This window comes from Pan paniscus, chromosome 14 (assembly GCF_029289425.2).
Source record: "Pan paniscus chromosome 14, NHGRI_mPanPan1-v2.0_pri, whole genome shotgun sequence".
Lineage (NCBI taxonomy): Eukaryota > Metazoa > Chordata > Mammalia > Primates > Hominidae > Pan > Pan paniscus.
The window spans coordinates 98,973,574-98,992,147 of NC_073263.2; the positions used below are offsets into that span (position 1 = coordinate 98,973,574).

Here is an 18,574-nt window from a genome sequence, read left to right on the forward strand (position 1 = left end):
TCTTGCAATTGGGGTCATCCTTCTGGTAAAATGGGAAGAGAAAAACAGAAGGAAGTATACTGGGGATTTCTCCCACCCTCTTCGGGACTGAGGGCCCATTTCCCAGTTCTCTAGCCAGAAAGACAGATTTCTAATGAAGTTTTAGCTACTGGCACTGTCTACTGCCCCAGCTCTGCTATCACTCACTCTAGGTGAACTGTGAAATAAGAAGGAAAAAAGTGAGAGTTTTCAGCCCACACACATACTCACGCTCAAAGGGCCCCCTTTACCCTGATCTTCTGGTTAAAGACAGTCTCCCAGAGTTCTAATTGTCTGTGTGCACCAGGAAGTGCCCACCCTCAGCTCAAGGCCACAAGAAAAAAAAAACGGGAAAACCAGGAAACTCACTTGCATGTAGGTCTCTTTCTTCTTCAGGCGTTGGTTCTCTTCCCCAAACTGCTTTTTTCTCTTTACTTTTCAGAGTTCTTTGGTAATTGTTTTTTGTGTTTTGTCCTGAGTTTTTATTTGTAATCAGCAGGAGATAGGCACTTTAATGGGCTTATGCTATCCTGGCCACAATAGAAGTTCTCAAGTGGTTTTTAAATAAAACATTTAAAATGGCTGTGAGTTGCATCTCCATCATCAGTTGGTCCATCACAATCAAAGCATTAGAAATCTGTTCTGATATAATGTCAACACTCAGTTTCTATGAAAGCAGATTATTTTATTGGTTGAGATACTCCTAATAGCTTTGAATATCTTCTGGGTATCATTACTCTCCTTACTTTTTACATTACATTTACACATTTCTCTCTGTTCATCTTCAGTATGCATTCTGAAACCAACAGGACATCAGAGCTGGACTGTGGTTTTCTTTAATTATTCAAGCTAAATTACCAGAAATGCCCTTTTAAGATGAAATATTTAGTCGCTTCAAAACAAGTCAGGTTGGAGGAAGAGGGCAGGTTTACTTAGCTCATGTTTTTCATCCTTACAAGCAGTATTGATGTTTCATGCTAGCAAACTGTGGTAGAAGCCTTCCAGTCCTAACCAAAAACAATTCTTTCTTCAAAACTCCCATAACACTTTATCAAAACTCCCATAACACTTTATTAAAAGATTAAAAATGTAAATCCCAAGGATAGGGAAACAAGCACTCTTAAGCACTATTGGTTTTAGTATAAATTTCTAGATGTTCACTGAAACTTTGTGTGTGTCTGTGTTTACATGGCAATTTGATGAACTAAGCTAGGAATATGATTTTTCTGGCTCAAAAGGTATGCAAAAGATTATAGGTATAAACATGTGAGAGAGAGATATATATATATATAATGCATACCCGTTGAGGCAGAAATCACACTTCTAGGTGTAGTTCATCAGATTGGCTGCTTATTTTAGCCAAAAAATGGGGGTGGGGGCCTTCATATGCATTAATGGAGTACAGATAATTAAATTATGGTACAGTTATAGTTTCTATAAAATGGAATGCTACCTAGCCATTAATACGATACATATTATTAAAATGGAAAGCTCTATAATATTAAATGGAAATTGAGGCTACTAAATATAATACATCTTCATATATGCTAATGGAGGACAGATAATTAAATTATGGCACAGTTATAGATTCTATAAAATGGAATACTACCTAGCCATTAATATGATACATATTATTTATTAAAATGGAAAGCTCTGTAATAGTGGAAATTGAAGCTACCAAATATAATTGGTATAATCTCTTTTTATAAAAGCTATAGGTATACTTATATTGATATATGGAGGAAAATAATTTGGAAGGATAGATATCAAAATAGTTATAGTGATCATTCTCACAGAGCCAAGATTAAGAATTAAAAAATGTTTTTTTGTTTCCTATTAAGTATTGCCAGGTATTTTTTTAAAATCATGACTTATTTAATTTAAGCAAGAGTAGGAGGGACCTATATTCATGTTGGAGAAAAGATTTCTACATTCTAAAGGGTAAAAGAACTAGAATCTATGAGAAGAAGGGGCAGGGTGTTACAGATCACAGTTCCTTATATACAAGTAAACTTTTAAACTCTGACTTTTTAACACTAACATTTAACAGACCTGACAGTACAAAATGGGTTGCCTGTAGGTATGAGTTCCACGTCACTAAAAATGTTCAGACGTAAGCTCCAAAGCCATTTGGTAAGTTTATCATGGAAGTAATTGAAGCATCAGTTTTTTTGACGTTTTGCCTTGGGACTCTCTTGGTAGATGATTTTAACTGTGTGAAAAGATGAATGAGGGGACTTAGAAAAGCCTTTCTGATTCTCATTTCCAAATTCAAAGAGAATTATATTTCAACCTGCTTATCACTAAGAAGATACCAGCATGTTAAAATTCACATGAAGTATGACCTTCTTTTAATACGCTACGGTGCAGCACCCTCAAAAGTAAAGTACAGAAACTGACAGTAGTGGTATCTGTCTACAGTTTATCATTGGTGAATAAATGAAGGGAAGAAGGAATTGAGTCTGGATTTGCCACATATGGAACCATGAACTATACACATAGAATGTTGTTTGGGGTCACAAAGTAGTAGATTAGGCCAGTGATTCCTAAACCCTGCTGAACTTCAGAATCCATCTTCAGAGCTTATAGATATAGACATATTACATATTTTAATAGACTCTTGGGTCCTGATCCCACAGATTTAGATTAACTAGCTCTGGAATAGGGCCCAGAAATCACTATCTTTAAAACAATTCTCAAGTTGTGTTGATGATCAGCCAAGTTCAGACACGACCAGAATAAAATATATATACGTATACATACCTACATATCAGGACAGTTACAAGAAAGGAGAAAGCAAAATAAAGTATTTTGATAAACACATCAAGTTCTTTTGAGTTACTGATATTTTAAAAAGCTGTCTCGGTGAGAAGCCCATTAACATTCTACAGCTAAGTGATGCTACAGCCAGTATTTCTGATGTTTCATTCAGTCCATTAAGCAGAGCTGCTTAAAAGAACTAGTTTTATTTATTTATACATTTATAATCAGGTTCATGAATACAGTCAACAATATGGAAATTCTTGTCAATAAAAAAGTGTTTGTCCACAGACTACACACAGAAATAAAATTATTAGACCTGCATCAGTCACCGTCTGAGCTGGTCATGCCCTTAAAGGAAATTTCAAGGAAGATGGGCTGAAGTTGGTGAGATATCTGCTGATGTTTAAGATGTAAGCAAGGTGGTATCTTACTCATGATCAGGTTAACAATAACACATACATTGAACAGTTTGAGAATTTTGCATCTTTAGCTTTATGTCCAAATGATGAAAAGGGGGTAAGGAAGAAACGATGAAAAGGGGGAAATGATGAAAAGGGGGAAAATGAAGGCAACCTGCAAAACTGATAATGAAAATAGAACATGAAAGTAACTGTCATCACCCACTAACAAAGCACCTCATCTTCCTAAATAACAGAGTCAGCCCTCTAAGTCACTCTGTCATAAGTGCCAGGTTTGTCTTCTGAGGCCACTTTTGGCACCCGAATTCCTGAGGTCTAGCTTCAAATGAGCATTTCCTCCACTGCCAGAGTCCTGCAGGAGGCTGTAGAGATGGATCCCACAGCTGGTCCCTGCACTGACAGGCATGCTCTCGCCGGCTCAGGCATTGTCTAGGGCATGTCCTGCTTAGAATGCTCTTCCCCTAGAACCTGCACGGTAGGGAGCAGGTTCCCAGAAACCCTTCCCATCTTTGTTCACAGCCACTTTCCCAACAAGGCCTGGGATCATCTTATTTAAAACTGTGGCACCTGTGCTCCCCACCCACCACCTGATCCACATCTTTTTTTCCATTGCACTTAACACTTTTATTGTAAACCCAGAATTGACTTGTTATGTTTATTGTTGATGTCTGCGCCCTCTGCTAATTACAGAGCTTTATTTGCTTTGTCCATTGATGTAAGTGTCTAGAATAGTGGCTAGCACTTAGTATATAAATATGTGTTGAGTGGATGGATAAGTACATGATGCATTGATTGTTCGATTGTTCATTACTAGCTATTTATGCCACATCAGGCAGTTTTCAGTATAGCCTTCAGTATTCACGTAGTTAAAACCATCCCAAATATTTGTGTTTGAACAACGTTGTCTGTGAAATGGAACTGCCTAGGTCATGAGTGCATTTTGGAGTTCTGCTGTTGAGTCAGAGCATGCTGGCAGTAGTGGCTCCACTTGTAGAAGTGAAACCTCCTGCTTATGTTTTGGCCCCATGAGATCTCATAAGATTTCCCCCAACATTTTTGGCTTTACTCCTGATGCACACTTTCATATCTCTTAAAGATCAGCCTGTTGGACGTTATTCTTAGAACAGTGCTAAGCACTCAGCAATTAACCTAGTCAATGATATGTGTTGATTGTGGGTGTGACCCACCATGTCTGTTGTGATTTTTAACTTCAGAGTATCTTAGGAATTATCCAGTCCAGCTCATTTTATACTTCAAGAAACTCAGGAAACCAAGATTAGGTTAATCTTCTAAATTCACAGTACTAGCTAGAGGCAGCCCCTTCTGGGACAGGAGTCCTAGTCTGTTTGGTTTCTTTTTTTTTTAAACCACCATATTGCTAAAGCAGATAGCAACACCAGCTTCCTCGTGCAGTGCAGTCATCTACTGTCAACACGGGTCTTGGCTTCTTTCCCTTCAGCGTCTCACCCGTCTTTCTTAAGGAGGATCCAGATTTCTCCAAATGTTACCTTCATATGGGACCCTATTCTGTCACCCCAATCCAGAGCCTTCTTAGAATGCCTTTCCCACAGGGGCCAGTATATTCTCTCGAGTGCCCGCTGTTTGGGAATGCTTGCTTTTCTGCTTTCCTAGGCCCCCATCACCATGGATGTTCAGCACAGGGACTCTGGAGAAGTACCTGGTTAGTGTCTGGTGGCTGCTTTGTTGTTTTTGACTCCCATCTTTTTTGCCTGTCTCTTCCTCCAGCTTCACCCTCAACTCGGTTTGCCCTCAGGAGTTCTTTACCTCCTTTGATCAGTTTCTCCGGCTCCTTCTTCACCCTTTGTGGCTTCTGAAGGCCACATCACTAGAGTTAGGAGGGGAAAGAAGCAAGCACCCTCCTTTTATCTAGTACTTCATTTTTTTCAGCATTATCTCATTTGCCCTTTACAGCAACCCTGTGTTAAGTGGGAACAGATATTCTTACTCCCTTTTTACTATCAAAGAAATGAAATACAGATATGTAAAGGAAATGATCTCATTGGCAGAACTGGAAGCAGAGCCTCCAAATCTGAGTGTACAATCTTTTCTACTGTCCCAAATTTTAACAGAAAGAGAGACCAAATTTATCACCGTCTGGTATTCTGAAATGTACATAATTTTTTTTTCTCAACGTAGTACTCGGTTTAAAAATCTTCTGAGGATATTAATGTGGATTTCTCTAGTGTCTTTAGAAACTTGATTTTAGAAAAGGCCACTGACAATTAAGTTAGTGATATAATAAACAGGCCCTCTGATACTGACTGCATTTTCGTCTACATTTACCAGTTATTAAATGCTGTTATATGTGGAACTGTGTTTGCAATATTTTATTTACTGTTTTGAGAATTAGGTTGATGGTAAGATTTATTCAAATTCTTGATTTTAATAATGTATCAATACAACTTAATAATTTGATTTCTTTGCAAGTTTTGAAAATCCACATATTCTAGTAGATCCTGAACTTAACTAAAAGTGTAAGAAATATTTCACATATAAAACATGATATAGGCTGGGTGCGGTGGCTCACGCCTGTAATCCCAGCACTTTGGGAGGCTGAGGCGGGCGGATCACGAGGTCAGGAGATCGAGACCATCCTAGCTAACACGGTGAAACCCTGTCTCTACTAAATATACAAAAAATTAGTCGGGCGTGGTGGTGGGTGCCTGTAGTCCCAGGTACTCAGGAGACTGAGGCAAGAGAATGGCGTGAACCCGGGAGGCGGAGCTTGCAGTGAGCAAAGATCATGCCACTGCACTCCAGCCTGGGCGACAGAGCGAGACTCTGTCTCAAAAAAAAAAAAAAAATATATATATATATATATATATATTTATGATTTATATATATTTATTATATATATTGTATTTAAACATATTCTTTAAAATATTTATCATTTATCTCAACTAATAGAAAGTGATCTTATCACTTTTTATTATTCATAGACAGACTGAAATTTGTTTTAACTTAAATTCAGCCAATATTTTACTTAATTTTATTAATGTTTTTAAGTTACTCCACTGCCAAGCAAAGCATTTTAAAGTACACTGTGATGTATATACTTTCATGAGAAAAACGAAATGTAATTACATTTTGCGAGTAACACATATTGGAAGCTGACATTGTCCTGACATGGCTGGCAGTGTCTGCTCCCTGCCAAGCTTCTCTGTATAGCCAATCAAGAGAGTTTATATGCAAAGTAGCAAATACATGGTGTTTTGTAATGCAGCTTTATTCTCACTGCCACTTGCCCTCCTAGAGGCCATGGGATGCACAAATTGTTTGTATGTAAGAGTCCTAGAAGATGTTAAAAACCCTTGTGTCTTATGTTCAGAGCTGTCAGCATGATCTAAGGCCCGAAATCGTAAGGTACAGTAGTGTACAGTAAATTTATATAAAGTCCTTTGATATAAATTGAAGTTGTCCAAATTCATTTCCTATAAAATGATAATATCCAAATTCTAGGTTTGCCTTTGATGTTGTTCCTTCCACTCATTTTTAAGTTGTTTTCATGTTTCACATTGCCAAATGGCACACTACCTGGAGTATGCCCTCTTGTTGAGACCATTCTTAGTTTGATATAGTGTCAAAGAAAAAAAGTGAGAATGTTGGGAATTTGGTTTGCTTTACAAGTTAGGGTGAGTGGAGAGAACCCTCTTGACAGGATGAAGAAATTTGTGGAAGTATCATAGCAAACAATAACCACCTGCCTATTATCCAGTTTCCTGAATGATAAAAATTGTCTATGCATCCTGCCTCAAAGGCTTGACCATGGGGTGGTTTTCTCTTCTGACAGATTAGCTGTTTCCAGTCACATTTGTTATCACTTTTGTGCGATCTTGCTGTTTAGCTCCTTTAAATCAGAAATACATTCTGCTTATGGGAAGACACACACACACACACACACACACACACACACACACAGATTTATACTAAAATCACAAAAACCTTTTAAAATGTCTTGTGAAAATATATTAGCTATCTTTCTTAGAACAAACATAAAGAAGAATAGTAAATAAATGTGCAGTCCAGCACCAGTGTTGACATCTGTTGTGAAATGTCCTACATGGAGTAACCATTGTAGAGACAATCATCTTAGGCACCAAAATGACTTAGGAGCTTTTTTCTTTGTTCTTTCTTATCACTTACTATTTTTATTAGTTTAGCTTTTTCCAAACATGTTTACTCAGAGATACCTATTTTAGTTAGGAAGAAAAAAAGAAATAACACCAATTAAAGCTAATTGAGGCTGAATTCTTGTCAGTCTTAAAAGAATCCTAATTGTTTCTCTTTGAACTGACTAATCCATAAAAGTTTTCTGAAGGGATGGGGTGTGGTTGTATTTGATGGCTTCCATTTGGATGATTTCTACTACCTTTTTTCTTGTTTGAGAACTATTAGAACGAACATGATCATTTTTTCAAGCTGGAGTGCAGTGGCACGATCTCAACTCACTGCAACCTCTGCCTCCCAGGTTCAAGCGATTCTCCTGTCTCAGCCTCCCGAGTAGCTGGAACTACAGGCACCTGCCACCACACCCAGCTGATTTTTGTATGAACATGATCAATTTTATACACATAGAACATAGTAAAATGCTGATAATTATAAGTTGTTTGTTTATTCATTGTAGCTATTTACTGTGTGATCAACTGTGAAATTTTGTGCAACCCTCTCTCAGAATGGAAAAAAAATTAAGAGGATTTAGTCTGAGTTTCTGAGAATAATTTTCCAAGTATATCTGGAAAGGTAAATTGATTTTAAAGGATATATAATTGATTAATTAAAACATCATTTCATAAAACTCATTTTATCATCCACTGTGAGAGCAGCTTCAAATGCCCTCAGATAAGTATCAAGCCAAGTGGTACAAATCATTTTCATGCAACTGAAGATACCATTTATGTTGGAATAGCCCCCAAAAACGAAAATACACGTGACCTGTTTAACTTTGTGCTAACTGTTACAATGTATGTGTGTTTTGTTTATTCTCTCATAGGTATGAGAAAGTGCCAGTCATCTTGGTTGGGAACAAAGTGGACCTGGAAAGTGAGAGAGAAGTATCGTCCAACGAAGGCAGAGCCCTTGCTGAAGAGTGGGGCTGCCCCTTTATGGAAACTTCCGCTAAGAGTAAAACAATGGTGGACGAACTCTTTGCAGAAATTGTGAGGCAGATGAACTATGCTGCTCAGCCTGACAAAGATGACCCATGCTGTTCTGCATGTAACATACAATAGCATCCAAATATGGCTGTCCTGGATGGGATTTGCCCAATGTCGTAGGTGATAGAAAACTCGCCTACTCCACTGCAGAACTTGCAGGATGCGTGGTGTTAATCTACAGAGAACTGCAGCCCTTATTCAGAATTGAGCAGTGATTGTCAGTTGATATCTCTGAGTAACATTTGGGTTCAGTAACTACAGTTTTCACCATTTGTCCTCAGTCTCCTTTATGCATCTGCAACTTTAAGGCATAGTCCATCGATCTACAGGGTGATCTCATTTGAAAGCTATGATGGCATTGTCGCTGAGTTGACAGAAGCAACTATTGTACAAATTAAAAATAACCATAAGGGAGAAACCAGAAGAATTCCTCTGACCACTTACAATTAAAATATTTTGTCTTCTTTAAAAAAATAAGTAAAGGAGAAATATTTTCCTACAAGAGTACTGAATTTCAGGAAATGGGATAGAGCTTCTAACCAATGTATTCCGTCAAGTAAGATAATAACAGCTGACCTGCCAACAGCATTACAGGGAGATTCTTTGCTCAGCTAACACATTTCTGTTTTTCAAAATTGATGCTTAACTGTAGCTGTTATTCTAATTTGTGACATGGAACTAACTCATGCTTCAATCCTTGATAGAGCAAAACTCAGAACAGGTTATGTAAAAATATAGTCTGGCTTTAGAATTTGTTAATTCACCTGCTTTGCCACAGAAAATGGAGGCTTTCACAAGGGTTTGATCAGAATTAAAACCCCAAACCCGCCCTCTGTTAGGGGTGGTCTTTATAACTTTACTGAACAAGAGGGAAGCAACTGTGATGGGAAGAGATTACCTAGCCTTACTAACAAGAAGCATTCTAATAGATAAACTAGTACCATCATGTAAGGAAAATGAAGCCATGTTGCATCCACATGTTCCTGTTTGCAGAAACCTCACAGGACAGTACGAATATCTGGCATTTTTAAGTTCATTAAAGCAGCAAATTCCTTCTCGCCTTTAAGGGCTATGGTTGTAGTGTGACCCGTGGCTAACCTGCTTTCAAAATCAAGTATTTGCTGTAGCAGAGCTTTATTGCAGGCATTTTAAAAATTGAATAACCATGTGAAATAATTTGGGCTTAAAAGTGAACATAAATTATAGAGTGGAAGGTAAGGGACAAAAGCCTTTTACCTTTAATTTTCCTGGAGAATTATATAAAGGTTTTCTTAGAACAATTTTGCCCTGACTACTGAAGCGTCAAATAAAGCTGGAGTGAAAATTTTGTTTTGAAAAGGTGCTCAAGCTCTGACATTTTTGGTTTTCATAGTCGTGAAGTATTTATCATTTGCATGACTAATGGCACAGGAAAAACCTATTCATAAGTTTTACAATCAAGTATAGAGGGGTCTTCAGCTAACTTAGTTATACATAAATGCTGAAAAGATTATCTTGAGCTGGGCCTTGGGAGAAGAATTTGGCCTTCAGAACTGCAATATCACTGAGCCTGCGATCTGTACACCACCCCACATTTTGTTGGTTTCACAGTCTTGTGCAAGTAACCTCTGGTCTTACATGTGTAACTGAGAGAAGAGTGTGTGTTTGTGTGTGCATGTGTGTTTACTGTTCCTAAGAATTTGGCACAAGTCAGAGATAATTGCCTATACTAAGAATCTATACTGCAGAATATAGTGTATCAAAAACTTTTTTCTTTTAAATTATTAAAGTGTCTTTTATACTTTTATGAAATCATTGGTAGCCCCCCAAGTGTTTAATAACTGGCATTAAGCTTAGAGGATGAAAAAAAAAAAAGATTGATAGTATTTTTCATAATGAAAAAACTGAAGAGATACGTGAATGAAACCAGGCCATAGCTGTCAAAAATCTTTGACTTTTGAATATTTACATTCTTCAGTATAATTTTTTATAATCCTCAATTATGAACCACCTTGTTTATAGGACAAAAAAATTTAACCAATTTTATTGAAACGAATTTCACTGTGTAAAAGTTGGTTTGATTCAAACATGTAGAGAAGTTGTAGATTCAAGATATATGATTTCTCTACGGAAATAAAAATATGTGTTAGTGAATTGGTTGTGTTTTGATTCCTCTAACTTCTCAGAATGATTCTTTAGAATTCTATAATTCATAGCAATTTTTGACAAGTAAGATTGCAAAATAGAAATATCTATAAAGATTCCACAGTTTGACATTATGGCTTGCTATGCAGATGTGAAAATAGGTTAAATAATATGAAAGATATGGCAGAATGTAAAGTGGAAAAGATGACCTAAAATTTTGAGTTGTATTAATAGTTAAAAACATTTGTGTCAGATGACAGGGTGGGCTTTTACTGTCAAGACATGAATAAGAACTGATCTGGCTGCCTGATGAGTGTTTCCACGCAGCCCTGCATATTTAGTGACCAAGGCATCAAGGACATCCCGAAACTGGAAATTCATATCCATCTGGTATGAATATATAACTCAGCTGGCAAATGAATGTGTTTGTTGAGATATTACAGTAATAAAACACTTAAGAACAGGAAGATTGCATTTGTTGGCATACGAAACCTTAGTGGCTACAGAAGAAAGTTGACCTTGTGTCACTATTTATTTTATGCCCTGATCAGACTAGCAACTTAGATAAGTGAAAGTTTTTCTAACATGCCTTAAAAATATTATGGTTTGATCCAAAGACCCACTTTTTCTTTAGCTCTTGTGATAAGATTTTCTTTTTTTTACTTTTATACAAAGGCAGCATCTTTGAATTTTTTTTTCTTTTGATGTTGCAACTTTTGGGTTCTTTTAAACTGTGATAGTGATGGTAACTGATGCCTTTCATTTTGTTCAACTTATACAAAACAAGCCAGCATCTGATCAAAAGTATTACATAAAATATTTTCTTAAACTATTGAAAGGTGCTTTGATGATTTTCTCCTTTGGTTTGTAGAATTAGGACTGAACTTTTGACTCAAATTGCTACAGTTGCCATCACCTTTCTGTGGTAATACTACTGATATTTGCTTTTCTATATAAAGAAATGTTGCCTAAGGCTGTCTGGTATTTCTTTTCAAGGGTTTTCCAGTATGAATGTTAATGTTGTCCGTGTATGTATGAATATGAAAGTGCTTTGTTTTGTTTGTTGCTGTTTTTTGTTTATGTGTGTGTTTTTAATTTTTTGTTCTTATCAGCAGTCTTGTGTTAGCACTGGGTAAGCTTTAATTGTCCCTTAGCCAATCAAACGTTAAGGACTATGGGGGTCTTTTTTTTTTTATTTAACATGTCATTGTTCATCTATTAAATCTTGATCAGGGTTTCAAGAATGACTGCAGTGGGTTTTGGAAACAGACTTATCATTATTGATTTGAGGTTTCCCAGAGATATAGTTCACAGTTAATTGTTGCGCTCTAATACAACTGACCATTTAAAATTGAACAAGTTTATTGTTTTGTAACAATGTCAGTTGTTAAACCTTGACATTTCAATTAAAACATGAATTGTAGTTATAACTCAATGCAAATTCAACAGTTGTATTTGGAGTTAAATTATTTTAACAAATAAATTTATTTAATGAAACTCTGGATTTGCTTTGTTTTGTACATGCTCATGAGAGAAATGTATTATATACAAAAACAATTTAAAATTGCCATATAATGAATTTAGTACTCTTCATACAAAAATATTTTAGCTGATTTGAGAGTTCATCATATAAAAAGGCAGGTAGGTAGATAATTTTCATAGTCTTTAAAAATAAAAATAACATGTAAGAGACTGTAAAATCAGTTATTATAAATATAAACTTATCTCTACAAATGATTTTATATTTTGAATGGTAGCTGGTTAATTTAAAGCCTGATCCTAAGGTTAACAGAATTGTTCAAATAATTAACATTAATTAGCAATATCACTAAAATGATTCAGAGGCCTTCTAGTGATGGCTTGAAGCCGTCTTTCTGTTTTCAGGTCATGTGGATCCGAAGGTGCCAGAAGCTGAAGGTTGCCGCCAGGCTGTAGGGCCTGCTTGTTCTATATGGGGCCCTATGAATATTGACAGATGCTGTTAATTGTATACAGCCTTCAGCTGCTCTGATAAGGAGCCCATTCATTTCCTAAGCCAATTTAAACTATGCCTTTTGGTTATGTTGCCTTCAAACTCTGTTGAAATCCTCTGGCAGCATTCCACCAGTTGAGAAGCTTCATTGTTTTAGATTATAAGAATAATTTGAATGAATATAACAGAGGCTCTGTAGATAGAATCCCAGATATTTAAAGGAAAACATGCCTATATTTTAGGAATATCTTCTGAAGAACTTCATAATTTTATTTGAAGTGTTTGTAAATTTTTTAATAAATTATTTAAATGTATCAATAGTTGATAGTTGGAAGAACGTCTTTGAGGCTACAAGGTAGTACTCTGAAATTCTCTCAAGTTATATTATTTGTTAGAGGTCCACGAATGAAAATATATGTAGCTAAAGGAGTAAGGTGCTGCCCAATTTGGAACCCAACTGACCTCTAGGATCTATGAAGCAGAGAATATTATCACAAACTTAAAGAAGCTGTTGACCTCGTTTCTTAATTTAAAATATGTTGCCACATAAATACTAATAAAACATAGTTGCTCTTCATCTCTTAAATGGATCATTCCAACTGGTTTTACATCGTTGAATATTATCTAGTATTTTTAATAAATATTTTCATAAATAGTTTTTGTGGTTTTTTTGTTTGTTTTTGAGACAGTCTCGCTCTGTCACCCAGGCTGGAGTGCAGCGGTGTGATCTTTGCTCACTGCAAGCTCCCTCCCGGGTTCACACCACTCTCCTGCCTCAGCCTCCCAAGTAGCTGGGACCACAGGTGCCCATCACCACGCCTGGCTAATTTTTTGTATTTTTTAGTAGAGACGGGGTTTCACCATGTTAGCCAGGATGGTCTCAATCTCCTGACCTTGTGATCCTCCCGCCTTGGCCTCCCAAAGTGCTGGGATCACAGGCGTGAGCCACCATGCCTGGCCTATAAATAGTTTTTAGATAATATTCAACATCCCCAACATCGAAGTATTGAGTTTTAAAAGATTTGCTGCTATTCTAGGTAAGATGCTGTGTTATTTCTTTCTATATTTTCTTAGTAGTCTTCATGTTAGCCTCTAAGGATTCCTCCAAAATTTCTCAGCAGAGAAAAAGGTAGAGGACTAGCTGCTTGAAAGAGTAAATACGAAGACCTATTTAGTATGTATGAGTTGGGAATAAAACTGAAGGAAAGATTCTTGGTTTAGCTTATGGGGATTTTTTAGTATAAGATCCTCCCATTTTAAAAACTTCAGTATCAACGATTCATATTTACAGTTTTACACTATTTTGAGTGTGATGTGCTTTTATACCTTTAAAAACATCAGGATTAGTGAAGGGAAGAAAAGGTCACCCCAAGAGGATCACGAGGTCAGGAGATTGAGACCATCCTGGCTAACACGGTGAAACCCTGTCTCTACTAAAAATACAAAAAATTAGCCAGGCGTGGTGGCACACACCTGTAATCCCAGCTACTCGGGAGGCTGAGGGAGGAGAATCACCTGAACCTGGGAGGCAGAGGTTGCCATGAGCCGAGATCGCACCACTGCACTCCAGCGTGGGTGACAGAGGGAGACTCCTTCTTAAAAAAAAAAAAAGTCACCCCAACTTTCAGTTCCCCAAAACAGCCATGTTAACAATGGATGTAAATCATTCCCAGCATCTTCCTATGCACATATACATATGCAAGTACGTGAACATAGGTAGAAGGATAAATAACTCGATGTTACTTTTGAGAAACTGGCTCTAAGTACTAAAAATGAATCACTGAAAGTCACACAGCTAATAAAGTGGCAGAGTTGAGTTTCTAACTCTGCCACTTAATTTCTAATTCTTCTAACAAGCTTCTAACTCTAAATGACCTTTTCCCCACTGTTAATCCTCTCACTTAAATTGAATCCACTCATTCCATGCTCATTCAGCTATTATTTATTGAGAGGTTACACTTGCATCTGGCACTGCCACAATACAGAGATGGTCATCTACACATAAACCCTGATGTCAAAGACATCCTAGTCCTGTCTTCTTGCCATTCCCTTTTCTCTTAAGGCAGATACAGTTTAGTTTACTAGCAAGAAATAATTTGTACCTTCCCTACTTTCACATGTCAGCATCCCAGTAAACCCAGGCTGAGCCGAAATTCCAGACACAGCCCCAGAGACTGCTGCTGACTCTGTTCACTTTTCAAGATCTGTGCATCAGCCTGAGCTAGTCCCTCCTGGGATCTTGAGGTGTCTGTGGGACACAGTAGACGGGGATGGCAATACAGCAGGGCTTCAAGGCTCTGTTGTTACAGGCTGGGTCTACTTCTCAGGAAGAATTCAGAGTAAAAATAGGATTAGTGAGGGGCAGTGGGGATACAGAGGCAGGTTGGGGACAGCAGGGCAAAGGGTTCTATGTATCAGATACTACACTGAAGAATAAATGCTGGGTCCATGCCTATAGTTAAATACCAGGTGTTTTTAGGTTTTAGTGAGTTTTTTTAGTTTAAAATGTTGGTTTGTTCACAGCACAGCTCTGTAGTGTGTTCTGAAGAGGTCTTATACCATGAGAGGGTTTGCTGAAAACGATAGAGTCAAGCAAGTTTGGGAAACCCCACATAACACATCTCACATCTTGGAAAAAACTCAAATTCCACTCATGTCTCAAAAATAACTAGACCCCAGGACACTTTCTTTCGATTATACATAGTAGCACTCTCTGGAGCACAATTTGGAAAATGCTGCTATTAGATATTTGGCCTCCAAATGCTGATGTGGGAACTCTGTCCAGGTGAGGGGACCTGGATCGGTTGTGAGCGTGAGAATTCCTCTGACCCCTGTAGTCTCTAGAGGGATGGCAGAGAAAGGGAGAGGGTTGGGTGCAATAGCTCATGCCTGTAATCCCAGCACTGTGGGAGGCCAAGGTGAGTGGATCATTTGAGGTCAGAAGTTCAAGACCAGCCTGGCCAACATGGTGAAACCCTGTCTCAAAGTACAAAAATTAGCCAAGCGTGGTGGTACATGCCTGTAGTCCCAGCTACTCTAGAGGGTGAGGCAGAAGAATTGCTTGAACCTGGGAGGCAGAGGTTGTAGTGAGCCGAGATCAGGCCACTGCCCTCCAGCCTGGGTGGCAGAGGGAGACCCCATCCTAAAAAAAAAAAAAAGAAAAGAAAAGAGAGAGGGAGAAGAGGAGAGGAGGCAATCTACAGTTGATGGACATTGGAGTCATTCCCAGTTTGAGTCTATTATGAATAAAGCTGCTATGAACATTTGTGTACATGACTTTTGGTGGATAGACACAATACTCACTCCTAGGTCACTAGGAGGGGAATTGCTGAACTACAAGATTTGATTGTCAACTTTGGTAAACATTGATAGTTTTATCAAGTGGTTGTACCAGTTTACATAAACAAGCAACGTGTGAGTACTCCAGTTGCACCATGTCACAGGATGGATTGCCTGGGAAGAGGGCTGTGATACAGAGCTTAGTGTGCAGGATGCTTATTACCAAATGTCCTTGGGATTAACTCCTGTGGAAGGGAGTAGAGGAAGTAAGATTGGCCAGAGGGAGGAGTTGTGTGATGCAGGGCCAACAACCCCCAGACAGGGGGAGTTAGAATGGGGCCCTTAGAATTGTCCTGAGTTGGGCTCAGATGGTTTAGTCCTCTGTACCCTCTGCCTGTCAGTCATTGTGACCTTGAACAAGATGCAGAGGCAATCCCTGAAGGATCAGAGAGTGAAGGTTGTCAGCATTCTCAGCAGCAGGGCAGCAGTTACTTGACTGAAAGGAGGTCCAGGTGGTGCCTCATGGCATCTACCAACTCCACCTTCCACACACATACCTGGCACTGTCAGGCTTTGTCATTTTTCATTTCATTATTCTGGTGGGAGTGTGGTGGTAGGTCATTGTGGATTTCACTTCATGTTTCTCTAAGGCCAATATATTTATATGCTTATTGGTCATTGGTTACCCTCTTTTGTGAAATGGCTATTTATGTTTTTTGCCCATTGAGTAAATGTTTTGTTTACTGTTTTATGAAGTGACTCAAAAAAAGATTTATTTAATCTTTTACTTACATATTTGTAGGAGTTCTTTACATTTTCTGGACACATGTTTATAAGTACAGTGTACTATCCCAGTCTGAAGCTTGCCTTTTCACACTCTTGTTGATATCTCCTGATAAACAGAAGTCCTCACTTTTAATGAAGTCAATGCACCAATCTTTTATTTGATGGTTAACTGTTTTTGTGTTCTTTTAAAGAAATCTTTGCCTACTTTAGGGTTGTTCTTGACCTCCAGCCCCTCAGGGGTATGCTGAGTTGACCTTATGAATATGATAATAGGAAAATAACCATTGTAATCATACAGAGTTTATTGAACAGTGATACACCAACCATCATCATCAGTCTTTGTTTCATATTATTGATGAAATATTTAAACATTAATAGAGCTGACTCTTGGCCAGTGTTTCTGCAAATGTGTTCCATCAAGTACTAATGTTGAATAGGAAAAAGATTTCCATGGTCGAATAAGTTTGAGAAACACCTGCTTAAACAAAGTTAAATAGGCTCTTGTGGTTTTCAATATCCTAATGTGGATTATGTAACATTGTGAGATATAAATACATTATGTTCTGCAAACTATTTAACCATAGGATGCTAGCTTTTCTTAGAACATTTCATAGGACTAGTATTTCATAGTTTGGTAAATACTTCGCAAGGCAAAGGGTATGATGTCCAACAAAAAACAGCTTAATGAAAAACTGAATCTGAGAGTTCATAGTGAAATTTAAAAATAATAATAAGGATGAGCCATTTATAGGATACTAGCTAATAGATATGGAAAACAGAACCAAGAAGTCATCCCTTCCAATCCTCCACATCAAAGTAGATTCAGGGAAGGATCAGCAATCAGCAATGCTGAGGCCATTGGGTGGAAGGGTTAGAGGGAAACATATATTCACAAATTACTTCTTACTTGCCAAGGGAAAGAGGTAGCCTTTCAGTGATAAGAACTGGCGGACACCACATGAACCAGGTGATCAAACCAAGCACTACCAACAAAGGGACAAAAGTCTATCGTGGGCCCCTCTATGACACAAAAGGAAGCACCCAATGTCACCTATGTGGTATCTTCACCTGGATCGAATCATGGAGAAACAATCAGACAAATCCACACCATGAGACACGCCACAAAAATAGGTTTGGATGCTTCCAAACTGTCAATGTCTTGAAAGACAAAAATAATGGGATGGGGGGTTAAGGGGCTGTGCTAGATATAAGGAGACTAAAGAGATTTTTTTTAAAGAAAATAATGCATCCTAACATTTTTCCAACCTCCATCTTTCAAATGTGCAACACAGTTCCATCAAATTCTACTGTGTATAGAGACTCTCAAAAGAAGGAAAATGTGGCCCTCCCTTTAACAGGATGCATCAGAATCCATGTGGCGGCCAGGCGTGGTGGCTCACGCCTGTAATCCCAGCACTTTGGGAGGCTGAGGCGGGTGGATCACAAGGTCAGGAGATCGAGGCCATCCTGGCTAACAACATGGTGAAATCCTGTCTCTACTAAAAATACAAAAAATTAGCCGGGTGTGGTGGTGGGCGCCTATAGTCTCAGCTACTCAGGAGGCTGAGGCAGGAGAATGGCGTGAACCCAGAAGGCGGAGCCTGCAGTGAGCCAAGATCGCACCACTACACTCCAGTATGGGTGACAGAGTGAGACTCCGTCTCAAAAAAACAAACAAACAAACAAAAAATACATGTGGCTCACTGTAGAAAAAGCGTCTTTCCCCTGCCCTGGAAATCTGGGAACCTCCTTCCATTGCAGATTGAGCTCTACTCCTTTCCCACTGAGAATCCCTGGATTAAGCTAGGTGTTCCTTGTAACATAAGTGAGACTCTCAATACTCACTGCCCAGAGAGCCCGACTTCTGATCTTTTGCTGCCTTTATGGTTGACCAAGTCACTGCTGTCCTGGGGCAACAGCAAGAGCAAACCAGTAATTGCAGAGTTTATGCCATGAAAGCTGAATGGAAGAGGTGGGCTAGACATGTATGGGCCCCTTAAACCAATTCAGCTGTGTCTACTCTTCCTTCCCTGCTCCTT

At 38.2% G+C, this 18,574-nt stretch overlaps 1 protein-coding gene across 1 annotated transcript in view; it reads left to right on the forward strand.

Annotated features, from left to right (window-relative positions):
• The window catches only part of RAP2A (RAP2A, member of RAS oncogene family), a 33,494-nt gene extending 21,499 nt beyond the window's left edge, over positions 1-11,995 (forward strand). The window contains exon 2 of the mRNA XM_003832037.6: positions 8,212-11,995. Coding sequence (XP_003832085.1) covers positions 8,212-8,449 — 238 coding nt within the window. The 3' untranslated portion in view covers positions 8,450-11,995. The remainder of the gene's footprint in view (positions 1-8,211) is intronic.
• The last annotated feature ends 6,579 nt before the right edge of the window (positions 11,996-18,574 follow it).